Source organism: Centruroides vittatus, unplaced genomic scaffold, assembly GCF_030686945.1.
Source record: "Centruroides vittatus isolate TY-2023 unplaced genomic scaffold, ASM3068694v2 contig_882, whole genome shotgun sequence".
Taxonomy (NCBI): domain Eukaryota; kingdom Metazoa; phylum Arthropoda; class Arachnida; order Scorpiones; family Buthidae; genus Centruroides; species Centruroides vittatus.
Window position 1 is genome coordinate 1,226,300 of NW_027122574.1, and position 18,572 is coordinate 1,244,871.

Genomic DNA, 18,572 nt, shown 5'->3' on the forward strand with positions numbered 1-18,572 from the left:
GTTTTGCCGACCGGAAAAATGCTTTCTTTAAGAGAGAAAGAGCGAAAGTTTGTAATGATTTAAATATTCTGTTGCCTTAATTTAATAGAGGGAATGCCTTAAAGCAAGTTTGATACGGTTAAAAAGTCTGAATCAGAAATGGGCCTCGCACATAAGAAGTTCTTAATAAAGCTTCTGGAAAGATGGAAGAGAGGGAGAAAAGGTGCAATCAAGGACGACACGAAGAGGTACGAGGAACGAAAGTTCATACGATCACCATCAATCATGAAGAGAGAAAAATGCTGATACAGTTCTCGGAAAACTTAAGCCCACCAGATTTTGAACATATTCTTTAACGATCGAGATCGAGAAACTTCCAACGGAGTCGGAAACGATTTAGGTGCGGCCACAATTAAAGAAAAACAAAGAAATGAAGTGAAAATTCTCACGAGATGCCGCAATGTGTAAACACCGCATTCCATTCGCATCCATCATTCGAGAACAAAGGGCAGACGCCCTTGTGGTTTCGAGTTCGAACTCCTCTCCGGAACCATGTCTTCTGTTCGTTCTCACCACGTGTTTCTGGTATTGTGGACCCGTGTCTTCCGTATTTGCCTACGAAAGAAGAATTTGTAAACTCGATTTATCAAAGTCCTGGACTTTTATACACTTGGCATTTAGTTCGGACCGTTCTCTAACCCCGGATCTACGCCTCCCGCTGCGAGTAGATGATGACAGAAGACTTCATTTGTATACCTGACAGGTGTTTAGTTCCTCCCGCCAAGATGAATGACTCCGCAGTTCTTCTTCCCAGCCATCTGGGTTTTGCTCTTATTTTTTTCTCTCCTCTTTCTCTCTCTCACTCCACGGCGTTACAGTGTGTTACACGCGTTGACAACCGTCACAAGCGTAAACTGTATCTAATTGAATTCGTTGGAGAAGATTCTTTACGCTCGTTGCGACTTATTAAGATAAATTACCGCCCCATTAAGTTTGTAATTATTTAAATTCTCGACAAACCGAGAAATTGCTTTAGCAGACATTTTTCTCCGTCGCTGCCAAGGTTCATTCTGGAGTCGGATACTCTTTTGTACTACCGCTTTTAAGCGCTCGCTCGTATCAAAATTCGTCCTGGCAAAGGTCAAAATTGATATTTTTGAAGAATCACACCCCGCTGTGAGAAAGTAACTTTGAAAAAAAAAGAAAAAATGTAGAACAAGAGCGGGGATGGAATGAAATGTCGGTATACCACAGGAAATCTTATAAGCTCCAAAAGTTTCAATTTTTATTTACTTGGATTATTATCCACATTTTTCGGTCTGTTCCGTTTCGATAGAATTGGAACGAAGGGGGGAGGAAACTCTATTTAGAGAGGAGAAATGTTGTGCAAGTTTCTCGACGATGAATTGTTTTCGTCGAGTTTTATTTTTAGGGATGTTAACACGAGTAAAAATTTGTTTTTAGTTGAAGAGGAAACATAAACGCTAATGTTCGCTGTCCTTTGGCAGTTCCCGTTCGAAAACTCGTGAAATTCTAGGGATGCGTTTCGGGTGCGAAGATATTCTAGTAATTGTCACCCCCGGGGAAGTTTAGGGCAAGAACAAAACGCGTTTTATATTCTTTTTTCAACCGATAAATTCAACTCGAAGATCGAGCCAAGTATGAATACAAAAAGCCTATTATATAAATTAACTCCTCTTGGTATAGATAAACTATTCAAGTTCGAGTGATGAGCCTTTCCTGGTGACGCCGGAAGATCGAGAAAGTAGCCTAGCCCTAGAGCGGAAGGCCAATGCCTTCTTCTCTGGAGGATTCGGGATCGTATCCGGGAGGTTGACTTCTGGAATTTTTTTTATGGGTGTTGTGTTTCTGCTATATCTGGCCCGTTCCGTTGTAAACCTGATAGAACCCTCGATGAGTACGGAAAAAGGCCACAGAGTGGAAAGAGAAATATGAAACAAAAGGGTCTTTCCTGCTATACAAATAACGAAATTTCCAGAAGAGAATGGTAAATTGGATGGAATTTAATCTGGAATTCTTAACAAATTTGCAACAAATAGAAATAATACAGTAAAACCTCGATTTAATGGGTTAATTCGGGCGGGAGGAGTGTCTGTTAAAGTCGAAAGTCCATTGTATAATGTAGATTTTCCCAATGCGTGTTTAAAAAAAAAAAAAAGAATTGACAAATTACTTTACCTGTGTTTTCTTATGTAGATACATTTGCGTAATTCAAATTATGTATGAGAAGTTTAATTTCACAGAAACGTTTTCTATACGTATGATATTGCTTATATATTAATACTTACCGTAGTTCTGAGACTGTAATAAAGAAGTATACGATCTAAATCGAAATAAATAAACATTATTTTTTAAAAATACACTTTAACTGTATTTAACTAAACAAATAAATAATGTTCTTAGGAGCAATGACTCTTGAATTCGAAAAAAAAAACTTGTTAATTTAATTCCGTATAAAAAGCATTTTAAAATTGAAGGGTGTTAACTTTCATATATGACATACGGACCGGATATTTTGTCTGTTAAATAGAGGTTTTACTGTACTTATTAAGATATAAATAATTTGTAAATTGTTATTTGTGTTCTTACACTTTCTACATCTTTACTAACATTCATACTTAGTATAACTATGAACTCTCCACGTTTTTACTACTTATTGAATGTGAAAGGAGAGAGACAGAGCGAGATAGTTTTCGTGTATTTCATATAAAACTTTTATCATGAATACTTTCCTAGTTAATTTACAAGTTCGTTTGTGTGTCGGTGCGGCATTCGAGACGGATAAGACTTACTATCCAACGGCCAAACTACTATCCGGACGTGGACATCGCTTCCTAATTTACTTTTAATAATATTTATCTAAGCTTTTAATTATTCTCGCTCTTAACAGTTCACAAGGTCGTCTGTCTCGAACGTCGTCGCCTCTTCCTCCTTTCTCCACCTACGAATGTGTGCGACGGATGCGACGGATGCGACGCGAAAATCGTTATAAATGACTAAAGAGGAGGCAAATGAGAATTTGGAGAGGGGGGAAGGAAGAAAGTTGAATAGCTCAATCTGTTCGTGAGAGGAGAATGAAAAGGACGTTTCAATGGAACCGAAGAGCCTTTCATTTCTTGTTAAGTTGCTCTTTTGCAGAAGCATTAATTATGTCCAATAACGTCACTCGCTCTCCCTAATAATTCTCGTGTAACCGGTCCATCTCTTAACCTTAATTGCCCGCTATTATCCATTAAAGAGCTTCAACGACCTATTCTCCGTCCTTCTCGGAACTTGTACACTGATTCATTCCAACATCCTATCGAGAATCGCAACTGAAATCGCTCTCCAGACTTTTCTTTTTTTTTTATTTTTCTTATTTCCTGTACCTTTGGGAAAGAAAAGAAATTAAAATAAAGAGTTTAAAGACTATTCGTTATAAAGGAAACGGCAAATTATAAAGCGACTTCCACAAATGCTTCTGTATTCTAGCAATCGCTTTCCTTGCCAAGATGGCGGCAAACTACGATACGGACGATCTGAACAAATTATTAAATTTGTCGCAAATCGAATTAGTTCCTCGCGGAAACAAACCGGAAAATATGGTTATGAGATTCTCTACCTCCTCTCCACTCCTCACTTCCGAGTTTAATTCTATTTTGGCTTCTTTAGCGGTCGATCCTGTCAATTTTATGTCGTTAAACCCGAGCGGGATTGGAAAATATTAACTGGAAGAATCACTTTTTTTTTTTTCGAGTGTACTAGACACCTTTCGTTCTAAAGTGGTGCTTTTATCGAATTAAAAAGTCCATATTCTCGGATTTAGCTTGTGGAAAATTGAAATTACTTTCGCTAAAGAGTTAAATTTAATTTAGAAAAGGTGTATAAAAACAGAAAAGTGTCCTAGGCACGGCTTTTAAAATACCTAATTACGAGAAAAGTGCAGCGCAAATCTGTAACATAAACCCCTCTAACTAACTTGTAGAACGTAGAAAAGTGGAGGATAAACGTCTGTTCCCATCAATTTATGGCTCCAGGCGACGTTCCTGTCTACTCCGGTACAAACCGCCCCTTTTCTCCTCTATCCCATTTATGGTTCAGTATCGAAGATCGCGACCATATTTAGTCGCAAGCGATTATAGAAAGTGGGTTGAGAATTAGTCTCCATCGAGTTTTCTCTCCCAAATCGATGGCATCGAAGTGTAGTTAACTCATTGATTTTCGTGAAGAAAGCAAATTTTCGAAAGTAATTTCGTAGCCGTTATGAATAGTTTTGGAGAGTCGATAGTCATCCATTTATTTCCCAGAGGAGAAGAGTGGGAATTGTAGAGACGACGTGCATCGCGCCTCGCCACTTTCCCCACTGGTGATGGAATTCTTTAAAGTTGCCATCAAAATCCGGAGAATTCGGTAGCGGAGTCAAAGATGTGTCCCCGGGGTCGAGTCCCGGCTACTTACTTTTCCCGCTCCTGTTTTTTTTTTTCGCTCTTCGAATAAATGAGAACCTTCTTTTCAAATAGTCCCCATGATTCGATTCTCTACCAATGCTTCTTCTTTATTGCTTTTTCTATTTTTATTTTACCCGCTATTTTTATCAATAAAATACTTTACTTCTAATGTCTTACAAGTGGACCATAGATCCGCCCAGAGGACTCCTTGTTCTTCTTGAATCCTTATATTTTTTGCCTGATTACAATTTAACAGTAAAGTTGTCCTTTTTTGCTTAATGTAACCTTTGGTGCCAAGATGGCGGCTCGTCTCTGATTCCAGCAAGGAAACAGTGGGACGCATGTTCTAACCTAACCTATTCTAATAATTTGGTTGCTAATAATTATGGTAATTTATTAGAATAGGTTAGGTTAGAACGTGCGTCCAACTGTTTCCAGAGACGAGCCGCCATCTTGGCACCAAGGGTTACATTAACCCTTTTTTTCTAATCATTTAATCGGAAACTCTTGTGTCTAATTTATATTTAATATTGAATTCCAGCCTAATCTATATCTAATCTTCAACGTAACTCGTATCTATTGTTGAACTTGTCCTGACATTAATTTTGATCTTATCTTTAATCTAACAGGCTATATGCATAATTTTGAGCCTTTATAAAAGATAATATTTGAATAAAATATCAAGCCTCTGCATTAAACCTCATTTATTAGTAAAAATAATTTAATTAATATACAATATTGTAGTGGTTTTATACGTAGAGATAGGTCAACAGTATAAAGATAGAACAGGCGTTAAGTGTTAGTGTCTCTATTATAAAATAGTTTCGATGTTAATTTAGCAAAAGTAGGTTCATTTTTCTTAAATTTCAGCATAATATTAGCATAAAAAAACGATATCGATGCTCAACCTCATTCGTATTCGAGAAGAGAAGATCAGAAATTAACTCCGGGGATTTGGGTCTAGATCGAGAAGATAGCAAACAGGTGAAAGGAATTCTGTAGATTACGTGAATATCCCAAAGGTGATGTGGAAGATGGAGAACCTCTGAATTTTAGATAGAGTTAACCGATTCGGATTGGATAGATGATAATATAAGCGAAAATTCTGGAACGGATTGATGAGAGAGTCGAATGTAAAGATGTCAGATAATGCCTAATTTAAATTACTAATTTTCTCTGTAAAATATTATTCGAATGTTAAACAGAGTACGCGTTTTTCATAATAGAAACTTATGTAAAAATTAAAATATTTGTATTTATCGATGTAAGAAGAAGTAACTATAAAACAGTTGATTCCATTTTATAAGCTAAGATGGACCTATTTACTGTATTTTGTCGTGTATAATGCGCACCCACGTTTTTGGCCCAAACTTTCAGGAAAAATATCTAGCCAGTATCGAAGGAATTAATATAGCTGATTATCCATCATTTTTCCTCTCTTAAAATTGGATACACCCACCAACATTATTTTGCATAGGGATATCGTTATCGGTTTTTAGAGTTACTTTTATAACTCATAAGAATAAATATAAGAATTAAAAGCATTTATATAGGTATGGAATTAGTACTACTCGTGTATAATGCGTATATAAAACAATATTCATAGCCTCTAAACTTTCTTGCAAATTATTCTTCCATAATATATAATATTTAACGCGTTATAAAATTAACAGTAACTATAAATTTACTTTTATAACAATGTATAATAGGTCTAAACAAGGTTTTTATATACCTTACACAGAAAGAAAGATATTAACAATCCTTGATCCTATGAAACGTAACTTATGTATGATTTAGAATCAATTTTTTATAGGTAAAGGCGTTGCTTGTGTGTAAACTGTTGAACGTAGGAAAACTTATTGTGCCTAGGATTTATATAATTCTATGATGTAAGCTCATTATGCCTTTAAAAATTCTTGAATCCTTTAAGCCCATTGTAAATTCTTGAATCCTTTAAGCCCATTGTAAATTCTTGAATCCATTAAGCCCATTGTAAATTCTTGAATCCTTTAAGCCCATTGTAAATTCTTGAATCCATTAAGCCCATTGTAAATTCTTGAATCCATTAAGCCCATTGTAAATTCTTGAATCCATTAAGCCCATTGTAAATTCTTGAATCCTTTAAGCCCATTGTAAATTCTTGAATCCATTAAGCCCATTGTAAATTCTTGAATTCATTAAGCCCATTGTAAATTTTTGAATACAGGTGTTTAATTCTTGAATCTAGGAAAAATTCAAGAATTTTAGGGAAGATTCGTTTCTCGCATCATTTTAACACGAAAAGCACGAAAGTGCTAATTGAATTTAACTTCTCGAGACAAGCATTGGCGATATCTATGAATTTAACTGATAGATACCGAAAAGAATTATCGCACATTTATCCCGAAGAGCTCTCAGGAATTTCGACAACGGGCCAATAATTACTGGCGACTTTCCAAAACTCGTGTTCGAGCGAAAGAGACCGAAATGTTTCTTTCGTGTTTACTTCGATCAATCAATGTAAGGAGAATGTTAAAAATACCAATAACTCAACAAAAACAAGCAACACGCACTTAAAAAAATAAAAATAAAAGGAATTTTTGTACTCACCGTTTTCACCGTTTCTTCGGTTTTATTAATTCTTGGAAAATTAATTTGTTCTGCATATTTTTCTTGTTATAAATTATTGTTTCGTTTTCTGTACAAAATTTATATCCGCGGTGTCTTATGGCAGGAACTTCTAGTTCAATTACCATTTTGATAGATTTATCGATTGCGGTGATGGATGAGAAATTCGGGTATAACATGAAAGTTCAAAAAGATTATCGTCTTTTGCAGAGATGGCGATAAACTCGAGGAAAAACGAAAAATTTTGTTGGTAACTTCACTTTTTCCCCCCTCTCCTACCGATGCGATTTAACTACGTGACGTGGCAATTACTGCTATTTTTACTATTAATGAGTAATTTGGCATTTGTTCCGGACGAGATAAAAAGTATATATTGCTATTTTGGACATTTTTAAGATGATGCCATGCGAATTTTGAACTTGTTGACGATGTTTATAAAATAATATTTCTGTCACTATTGATTTATTATAAGCAGGTACTGTAATAGGATGGGTTAATCGCGTGATTTTCAATTTTAGTACTCGTTACGAGTATTCACGCACGATCGATCGTTCCTATCATTGTTTTCCTAGCCATTAGAGGTGTAGAAATAATGAAATTCTCGCAAGGATGGAGATTTTTCTGACTGTATTAATAATATTTTAAAGTAATTTCGGTTTGTAAATGAACACGCGTGCCTAATTATAGAACGATAGTTACATAAACTTGTAGATATAATAGCTAATGGAAGCTGCACTTTTTAAAGTATGTTACGCTCAAATTAATTGGCAAAAACTTAGTCTTATAGAGTGCGTATCACTTTACAATTTCCTAATATTGATTATACAATAATTGACAGTGTCGATTTTCTCTCAATGTCAAGAGATTAGAAGTTACAATTGGAGTTTGTGATATAACTCGATTTACATACAAGTTAAACAAGCTACAGCCTCGGGGTCTCACGCTACGAGCGACTCTTAAGCTGTGACTTGTTTGACTCATCCTAATTCTCAAAAATTAATACGTATTAATCTATGTATGCCAGTACAAGCCTCATTTATAATATGATCCATTCACTTACGGCATTCAATACACATTTTTTTCAATAAAAGACTGGTACTTAATACACAAGAAATGCAATAGAAGAATAATTTGTATATCGTGTTTTTGAGATTCTTCTAAATATTGGGCCCGGACCAAATGGCCCTGCTGGCTCCTGTAATGAGACCTGTTTAATGGAGAGGTCTCTTATATGATATAGCTTAGGGTTATAAGTCAGACACATCAACAGATGAATCCAGTCCTTTGAATTCTGTTTCGAGCCTTTTACAAACGTAAAAAGTTCCCGGAAAGTGTCTTTTAAAGATTTCACGGCGCATTTATCAGTCAGTAACTCTGAAAAGACTAATTACTCCACTGGAAGAATAAGTGGTTGAACCTCTAAGGATGCGATAAGAAAGAACATAATAAGCATAATTCTCGATTCTGCACACGTGTTTTAAAATGGGGACATTTGAATCCAACGATTTCCATCCTAATTGGCTTGTGTCAACCGTAATTAAGCAGCGCTGTCTGCATCCAGACAAGATTTACCTGGAGCGACTTGTCTAGAGAGACGAGCTAATTAATCTTGTCATAGAGACTAACAGGTTGCTCGACCCATCACGTGCGAAAGTTCAAATGCTTTTTCGGAACATGGAAAATCCTATCGATGAGCTAATTATATAGGTTATTTAGTAGAAGGGACGATACGAAGGAAGGGTTAAGAGAAACACGATTGGGGGTCAAAGAGCATTCTAGTTTTTCTGCACCTGACAAGTGATAAATTTCCCGAGTCCACGGTTGGCAAGCGGGGTGCATGTTTTTACATCGGAAAAAGCGATTTGGATGGCGAAAAAAGTGAGAAAACTTTACTGCGAACAAGAGTACTTCTTCTCTTAGACGAGAACGATAAATAAATAGTTTTGAGACATTTTTTTTTTAATTTTAAAGGACGACGTTTACAGAAACTAGACCTCGAAGTATCGCAATCGAGTGTGGATTTATTTTTAAGTACTTCGTTTTAGGAGTGTTGCGAATGACTTGTTTTCTAAGTATTTTGCTGCAGCAGTGTTGCGAGTAGTTTTACCCGTGTTAATTTCAGAAAATTTACAACGTCTTTTACTAAAAATGTATTCAAACTTTCAAAATTTCGCTTTGAAATCATTCAAAACTTCCACGTTTCGTATCGAATAATCAGATATTTTTTTAAGCTTAACACTGCTGTAATAACAACGCCACGAGAGTAATTCGCGTCGAAGTATGAAAATCGTTCCGGCCGCAGAACCCATTGTAAGCGCCATAAAGGCCTCTTTAAGCTTTGATCCGCTGCTGTAATTGAGTCGAGTTCAAACTTTCCTTCCATTTCTTTGTAGGCTAATCTTTCGTTTAATTCCCACAACGCTTCGTCACTAAAGGTACAGCGTTAAGAGGAGGAAGCCGGGTAAAGGGCGTCGTAAATCACGTGACAAACGACCTCTTTCGACCCGGTAATGCCGCGTAACCGTTTAGCAATTTTTCCCTAGTTCTACAGCGTAGTTATATGAATGGAAGTACCAGAGCGAACGTCTGGCTGGAGATTTTGCGCCCCACGAGTTGCTAGCATCGAATATCGCTACCGTCTTAAAGGTATATTGCCCTCGTATTCATTATTGTGTCACTTCCTCGAAGCGATTAATACCGAAACAAAGATGCATTCTTATTAGCAGGAAAACTATAACTAATTGGTAATTAATGTATAAAATCGAAAAAAAAACGATTGTACTTTTGTAATCTCGAGCATTCTGTATCCTAATACACTTCAGCAAAACGAAACGTAACAGTTTTTCATCCCAAACGCTCTAGGATAGGTTTGACTGTTATCGGGGTCGGAATAAAATTATGCTAATTATGTACGCGGCGTGACCATGATTTTTCTCCAAATTACACTCTGAGCATTGTTTTATGTTCTCTAATCTCTCGAAATGAGGTTCGTGGATCCGCTTCTGCCTAATATTTATTAATTGCAGAATTTAATTTCGTGCGTAACTTAGCCGTTAAGCTAAAGGGTGAAGACCTCTCTCTTTCTCTCTCTTATAGAGGGAAACTGGGTGCCGTGGGGTGTGCACATCTCCTAGTAAAGTAATAGAGACCTCACTTCTCACGCGCGCAAACATACACACACCAAAAAAAAAGCCATTATCTGGGGCGTGGGTGTTGCTTCTCCCACACACTTCACCCGACGTTAAGCCGCAAAAATCTCCTGTCCACACCCGCTTGACACTACTTACGTCGATATACAAAATTCCTCTTCCTGATTATATCCGTAACGTCACGGTAGTAGCGAAATATTGGATTATTCGCACGAGAATGCCGAAACGATCACCTTTGACCCCTCCGTGTCTGCTTAGAAATCTCGAATTCCTAGAGGTTATCGAATGGAAATGGCGCAGGTTTTTATTTTGCCGAAGTTCAGTCGGTTTTTTAAATTATTTTCAACTCGAATCTATGTTTCTTTAACTAATTTGCATAAAATTAAGCTTTTAAATTAACGTTGTTGAAATCACAATACATACCGAATTATTGTCGTTTAGAGGTAATTTCTTCTTTGTAAATGTCGATTGTAATAAATTTACTTTACAAATAATTGCCAAATTATTACTTTCTTCAGTAAAATTGCAAAGATTTTAAGACTCAAATTAGCCACTTTCGAAAATTAACCTCTAAAGAGAACAATTAGCGATTTTATGTGCAACTATTTTCTTCCAAATAAAATTCACATTTCTGTAATTAGATACACGAAAAGTATTCGAAACCTTGCAACCGTTTAACTCAATTACAATAATTTACAATAATTTTGTTAATTTATGCCGTTTTCTTCTTAATTACAGTAATCTGTATCAATCAAATATTATTAATTTTTAAATACAACCTCAATTTTGATTTATAATAAAACTAGCGCCATTTAATGTTTCATTATTGGCGAGCCACTGGAATTTCAAAATTTGCAAAAATCCCTTGTAGTTTATCAGTTTATCAATAGGTACTGTACAATTCGAACTAGCCATTTGCAAATCTTAAAATTATTTCTCGAGTCATTTACCGAAAATTTAATTATTAAATTCGTTTGGAAAACTTTCCATAAAATCACCCCGAATTAAAGTAAAATTTACAGCATTTTTGTGTGTACTTAGAAAAGTTTACGATGGAGAAAAGGCGAACATTTCTCGAATTAAAGCAGAAACGAATGGTAAATAAAGTGGAAACGGTCGGGGATTATTTTTTCGACCATAATAAAGATAAGGTAGACTTTTGCGCTTTACCAAAATAGGCCGCTTCTGCCTTGCACCTCGGGCACTTACCTAAAATGGCAAATCTCTCTTCAATGGAAACAGCGCCCGTCCATTTCCTTTATCTTTAACTCTACCAACGTGTGGATCCTCAGATAACGATGGAGTACCTTGTCTCTAATGGAACTTTAATTAACAAAAACTTCTCGGTTCTTTCCTTTACCAATTTCGGCATTTCCTTTCTCCTAGATAATTGCTTAAATATACTTATTTATTTATTAATAAAACCCAAATTTCTACCAAAGTAAATTTTTGTACTCGTGTTCTTATTAATTACTAAAAGAAACGTCGTGTTCAATTACTACATCACCGGGATGCTAAAAAATAATGAATAATCAGGAAATACATAAAATATAATCGGGAATAATTGGCATATAAATTTAACACATGTCGCGCGCGGAAATTAAATTTATAGCAAGCTGACGTCAGTAATAAAGTTTTATACTTACAAATACCTATATAAAGTACGAACGTTGAACTCTTAAAAATATATTTAAACGTTTATTCCTGCGTAAAGCGAGCGCAGGAGAGTATTTGTGCGCGATTCGTATGCAAAAATGACATTTTTACTCGTAAGATTTGCTTGTTTGTTTGTAGATGGGTTTGCTTGTTTGTTTGTAGATGTTCGGATGCATATCCTTTATTTAGAGAGAGTAAGAATGAATTTTTTACTTCACTTTATCTTAGAGTTTAATATTCTTTCCTATATCGCATGTTCCTATATCTTTTGCTGTTTTATAGAAGAGCATATCGCGAACATTCATCACTACATTAAAGTACACTCCTTAATCTTAAAGGGAACACAAGTTCGCACGCAAAAGATGTCATGTTTTATGCCCGATAAAACTGGTATCGAGAGAAGCTAACATTAAAATAGAAAAATATATATATATATATATATAAACGTATCAAAACACGCAAGAACAGAAGAATCGCTTCTCGAATATTTACGTTAGAAAAGTATCAAAACGTCACCCTCTTAAACGAATTTTCTTGTATTCCATTCCAATTACAAGAAAGGAAATTATGAGAATCTTTTCTTTTTTTTATGAATTTTGTTTCTGCTAAAGTGACGATTCTGCAAGTTTCGGTTCCTTGCAAAACGTAAAAATGATAAAAAAAATTCTTACTCGCCATTTAAATTTCAATTTGCAACAAGCTAGTTTTCGCTGCAGTCAGGATTTTCTCTCCAACCATGAATTTGTCGTTACCGGGATTGACAGGCGGATTCCGTAAAGCGATGGAGGAACAATTTGACGACACCATTAAGAAGAATTCGCTTCCATCAGGATAACCTGTCAAACGACAATTGACTTCTGTTTCTAGATTCTTTTCTCCAAAATCTCTTTTTCTCTTACCATTTCTTTGCTGTGGAGAGATTAAATCACCGAAAAACGATGTAAAAAAATAGACTCGTTACGCTATTTTATCGCTTTGATAAGAAGAATTTAATTTGTTATTAATTCCAGTTACTTTTTCTAAACGTACCTCACCATTTATCATCTTCCGGGATCGCGTATCAGAATTTTAGTGATGATGGAGTGTTTGCACTCTGCCATCATTTTTTTTTTTTTTCCTCCCTTAAACTTTCCGGGAAGTGGGAATCGTATTTAGATAATAAATTAAGAAAAATGGTCGATACGGGAACTATTCTTTTATCTTTTCTTTATTGTTTATACGGACTCGGAAAATAATTCCCTTGAAAACAGTAGAAAATTACGTGCAAATGATTAATAATACTTAAAAATTATACAATTATTCATTTTGCTAGATACACACAAAGAGTGCTTCGAAAATTTATCATATTGGAGGATCCATTACATAAAGTCGAGAGTTCTTTGGGTTTAAGTATTTTATGAAGTACCATTCTTAGAAATTATATGGTTATAAGGGCCTATAAATTAGAATTAGAAAATATTTCGTAATATTACTTAGAATTACTCAAAAATCACTCATTTAAGCTAAATATTACTATAGAATCTCGGAATTACCCCGATACTCTTGTTGCTATTATAGAATCTTGCAACGATCCTGGTACTGTTCTAATAAGGCTTTTTTATATTAATTTTAGGCATGCCTCGCTAATACACTGACTTCCAGCCTGCCACCATAAAGCAAATCCGGTTAATGTTACCTTAGGTGCCAAGATGGCGGCTCGTCTCTGATTCCAGCGAGGAAACAGTGGGACGCACGTTCTAACCTAACCTATTCTTAATAATATTATTGCTAATAATTATGGTAATTTATTAGAATAGGTTAGGTTAGGTTAGAACGTACTTCCCACTGTTTCCTCGCTGGAATCAGAGACGAGCCGCCATCTTGGCACCTAAAGTAACATTAACCGCAATCCTAACCTTTTTCACGTCCCAGTGTATATGTAAAAGCCAAAAAACGTATTTACACTATTACTAGGTAGCCCGACAGTTCAATAAATGTTAACTCGCTTATAATTATAATTAAAATTTAAAATGCAGGCAAAAATTAATACAAAATTAAAGAAAAATATCGATAATAAATAAATGAAACTTCCGAAAATCTCCTTAAGAGCGAGGCAAGCATCAAAAATAAACACGAATATACAGCATTTGTAAAACGCCATTGCTGTTAAAGCGAGAAACACCAGTAAAATAATTCTTTAATATTTGAATTTTTGAGAAAACGTAAGTCTCCAGGTAAATAATGATTATTTACAATGTATGTTAATTACTTGTTAAGAGCTTCTCGTGGACGGATTACAAATATCTCGATTCTTACAGTAACCCGCGACTTATTTTACACGGGAAATTATAATTTAGTCGGTCTGTTTATCCACACATCGGTTAATACGATTTAGGTTAGAGCTTGAAATTATTTGCCACGCCCGCAATTTGCATCCACCTTTTCTTAGAATTATAGATCCTTCCTAGAATTTCTATTCGTTATATTTTGTTAGCTGTCGTCTAAGTTAACCCACCGAAGAAAATTTCTACAGTAGATTAACTGAATAAATTAAAAATGCATTGCGTGTTTTACTCAATTTTTAATGTCGTAACTTAAACTACGGATCGTCTCGTTTAGTCTGTGAGCGGAATTAAATTGCTACGTTTAACTTACAAAGAAGAGATACGTAATTAAAGTGTTCGGCTCTTAACGTCTACGAAAATGAAGTGTGAACTGTGTATTACAGTTCACATTTCATTTGCATAATGCCGAATTCTTCCGTGTGGTAAAATTCCTCGCCTTCTGGAATATAGCACGCTCCGGGTCAAAAGTATGGCTTTTAGTCGGTAATATATTATTACAGTCCAAAATGTTCGTGTAGCATCTTCCGTTTTACGTTGCGAGTAAAACCGCAAACATCGCTCAGGTGAAACTTAGAACAAAAGTTATAGAGGTAGTTCCGTGGACGAGAAAATTCTCGAGAAGGACGTCTACTCCCACCGAGACGTGGCATCCCGACGGGACGGATGATTAATTGTTTAGTTGGGATGATAGATACGTTATCGTCTCTGATCACGATGCATCTACGGGATCGAGTGACTAATAATTCCCGGCCGGCTTCGTTTGAAGTCGTCTACCTACAACCCGTGTTCGGGTGAAACAACCTCGCTCTTCAACTTCGCACCGTGTACGGGGGTGCCACAGCTATAACGCCATCTGTCGAGTGAAAATTAAACTATCCAGTTACGAATAAGTGGAGGGGGAGGACTTACGAATTGTCACTTCGTCTCGAGTGTTTGCGCCGACTTTAGTCATTTATGAATCTATAGTAGTTTAGTAGCACTAATGGGTGAAGTTTTCTGTTTACAGGACCTCCCGGAAAAAGAGGGAAGCGAGGAAGAAAAGGAGAAGTGGGCGATCAAGGTCTTCCGGTGAGTTACTACTGAAATGTTAGCGTGTCAGTTCTGTATCCAAGAGCATCTGGTCGAGTTTTTCTAGCAATAGAAAAAATTTCATTTCTTTTTAAGATAAACGAAACTATTTTATAGTATCGTATTATATAGATTATCGATAGAAAATACGTGGAATTTTCGTTAAACGTGAATGGTTGATGTGTTTTTTTTTGGAGCGCTCATTGCAGCACGTGTCCTTGTGTGTTTGTGTCTTGTGTTATTGTATGTGTATGTGACTTTTAGTACGAAAAAACAAAAAGATGTTTCGCGTTATTGTTTGCTAAACACGTTATTTTTATTCGATTACATAAGAATTAAAAACAAAATCCAACACTTACATCAATATAATTCATTATTAAGTAAGATTTACTTTTTAATTGTATTAAATTAATCAGATTAATTAAAAAGTCAAAAGGCAAATGAATTCTTTATTCATTGTGGGGGAAAAGTCATTCAATGGGAAACATACTTTCAAAATTAAAAAAAATCAAACAAGTATAATTACAAAATTTTTATCTCTTTGTTTTGAAGTGTTAAACTTGTTTCACTTCATTAAATTGCTATAGATATCATCAATAATTAAAAATAAATTTTTTTCTTAACCGTAGGGACCAATGGGACCTCCGGGTAAACCGGGTTTTCCGGTGAGTAAGCCCATTACGATGCCTTTCTTTTTCTTTTTTGTGCGAGTGCACGGAACATTTAATCTTAAATACCTCCGACTTTTCGGTTTTTTTTCCAGGGAGCAATTGGTATCGACGGACCAAAAGGCGATCCGGTGAGCATTTCGACCTTCGGTCGAGAGGAATAATTTTTAACAGAAATTATATCAAAAATAGTCTATAAGTCTATAATTAATTTTTATAATGAATATATTGTGTTCATGTTTTTTATTATAAATTTTTACAGGGAGATAAAGGAAGTAAAGGCGATAAGGTAAGTGGATTATTTGGTGAGAAATCAGATTTTTTTAAATTGAAATTTGAAATAATTTGCATAATAAATCTGATTAGAATTGTATACAAACCAGAAATACCATCAGTAATTAATGTGAATATTAATTTGTATTCACATTAATTACTTTATAGATACAGACCAAGCATTCTTAAGTATTCTTAATATGAATACTTTGTCTACATTAAAGAAAAAGTAGATTATTAATATAAAATTCTTCTATTATAAACATATGGATGAATCATGACTAATTAAACAAGTAAAGTTCTTATAATGTAATTTCATACATTAAATAAGATTTTGTCTTTAATTTTGCAGGGAGAAAGTGGGATTGATCTCTTTACACCAACAAAGGTAATATTCTTAATTATATTTTATGTATCATTTTATTAAATTTAATATGTAAGAAGTTTTTCCAGTATACTATAGTTTATAAACTACAAACCTTTTTAGGGTACAAAACGTTCTCTCAGTAGACTTCATGGGGGAACATTGGGTTTTGCAGAAGTCGTCGGTATTAAGGTCAGTTTGTTGACAGTTCTGATCTGTCTGCTTGTGGTGGAACTTGACTGTGATTAATACCAACTTCCATTAATTTTGGAATGACTCCTACTAACAAAACTAACAATTATTAGACTATAATTATTGATAAATATAATTCATTGATTAAATTTAAATAAATCATTTGTATAGAATTGATACAGAATTTAAAATATTTAATAGATAAAAATTCTTAAACAAACAATGGTGTGTTATCAAACAGAAACTAAATAATATAACTACTTAGTTAATTAATTATATATTTATGATGAAAGTTAATTAATTAGTAATCAACACATTGATATATTACTTGAATAACAACAATTTATACACGTGTATATTTAAACATGTTTAAAATTTCATACAAAGTCTATATATAAAAGTTAAATCTTAAAAAGTATTTATAGCCTAAATTATGACCCTTTATCAATAAACTGATTAGTCGTGAGATGTAATTAACGGAAAATAAACTGTGTGTGTGATGACGGGAAAATATTAGAAAAGAGTTTGTCGACTTTTAAAATTAATGAACGATTAAAAAACAAAGAAAATTTGTGGACAACTATAATTAATTCTGCATGTATTCTACCAGTGAAAAATGATCTAATTTATAAATGTCATCAATCAGATTTGTTGAAAGATCAAGAGAAATTGATGATGAAGCAAGAATGCCAATAATTATTTCCGTACAGAATTAATTTTATTATAAATTAAATTAAATTAAATATTGCGGAAAATAAAACTTAATGAATTACAGGTATAAAATTATATTTTTATATTTGATTTTAAGGATCTTGCCAGTTTGGGGATAACACTTTCGCCAGGTGATTTGGTCTTAGTTAAAGTAAGTTTAATTTTTGCTTATTATTATTTATGTACCTCACACTAAGTAATTATTGATATATTATTTTTTAATATTTAGGGAGAACAGGGACCGGCGGGACCTCCCGGACCAGCGGGGCCAGCCGGTCCTACAGGTCTTCCGGGATTTGATGGTAGAGTTGGCTTACCTGGTGAACCGGTAAGCCTTAATTAATAAGTTATTAGACAATTATGACAATAATTATTTAAAATAGATATAATTTTGAATGTAACTGCACATGAATTTTAGGCATTTTGATACTTGATTTGGTAATTTTAATTTTTTTTTCCTTTATTATATTTATTAATCTTACAAAAAAAACTTTTATAGGGTCCTCCTGGTGAAACTGGTATGCCTGGAAGTCCAGGACCTGCGGTAAATATTTTTCATTTATCATTTATAACTACTTTTAGTATTGAAAAATTAGAAAAAGTTTATAATATAATAAAACTCTGTCAACACTTGAATAAGAAAGGAACTGTGTACATTGATAAGGAATTAAGATATCAATGAAGTTTCAATTAGAAACAGCAAAGTTAGATTTTATTAGATTTGTGTAAGATTGTGTGAATAAAGTCACTCACAATCTTGTACAAATATCTGAAAGGTCCACAATGAACTTAGATTTAATAAAGAATATAATTTAAGATAAGTCTATGGAAATTGAGATTAACTCTAGGATACAGTCAAAATAGTTTTACCAAAATTCACATTACTTAAAGTCTATAAGTCTAGGCTAAATAATTTTTTGCATTACTTTATGAAAATGTATAGTAAGTGGGACTTTGAGCATAATTTATGCTTTTCTTTACTTAAAAATAAGGAAAAGCATAAATTATTTTTAAGTAGAACAACTGTTTTAAATTTTGATTTTTCTTTTTTATTGATATATATTTCTATAATAATTATTATTCAAACATAAACAAAGATAATACAAGACTTAATCTACTCGTATAAAGCCATA

General features: G+C 34.2%; 1 protein-coding gene across 4 annotated transcripts in view; it reads left to right on the forward strand.

Moving 5' to 3' along the window:
• Positions 1 to 18,572, forward strand: part of LOC136983418 (collagen alpha chain CG42342-like) — a 94,685-nt gene that overhangs the window by 18,663 nt on the left and 57,450 nt on the right. For 3 of the 4 annotated variants that reach the window (XM_067280145.1, XM_067280144.1, XM_067280142.1), the window contains exons 3-11: positions 15,170 to 15,231; positions 15,861 to 15,896; positions 15,995 to 16,030; positions 16,162 to 16,188; positions 16,525 to 16,560; positions 16,660 to 16,728; positions 17,537 to 17,590; positions 17,669 to 17,767; positions 17,939 to 17,983. In XM_067280145.1, coding sequence (XP_067136246.1) covers positions 15,170 to 15,231; positions 15,861 to 15,896; positions 15,995 to 16,030; positions 16,162 to 16,188; positions 16,525 to 16,560; positions 16,660 to 16,728; positions 17,537 to 17,590; positions 17,669 to 17,767; positions 17,939 to 17,983 — 464 coding nt within the window. The remainder of the gene's footprint in view (positions 1 to 15,169; positions 15,232 to 15,860; positions 15,897 to 15,994; positions 16,031 to 16,161; positions 16,189 to 16,524; positions 16,561 to 16,659; positions 16,729 to 17,536; positions 17,591 to 17,668; positions 17,768 to 17,938; positions 17,984 to 18,572) is intronic. The other variant, XM_067280143.1, reaches the window with a different exon arrangement.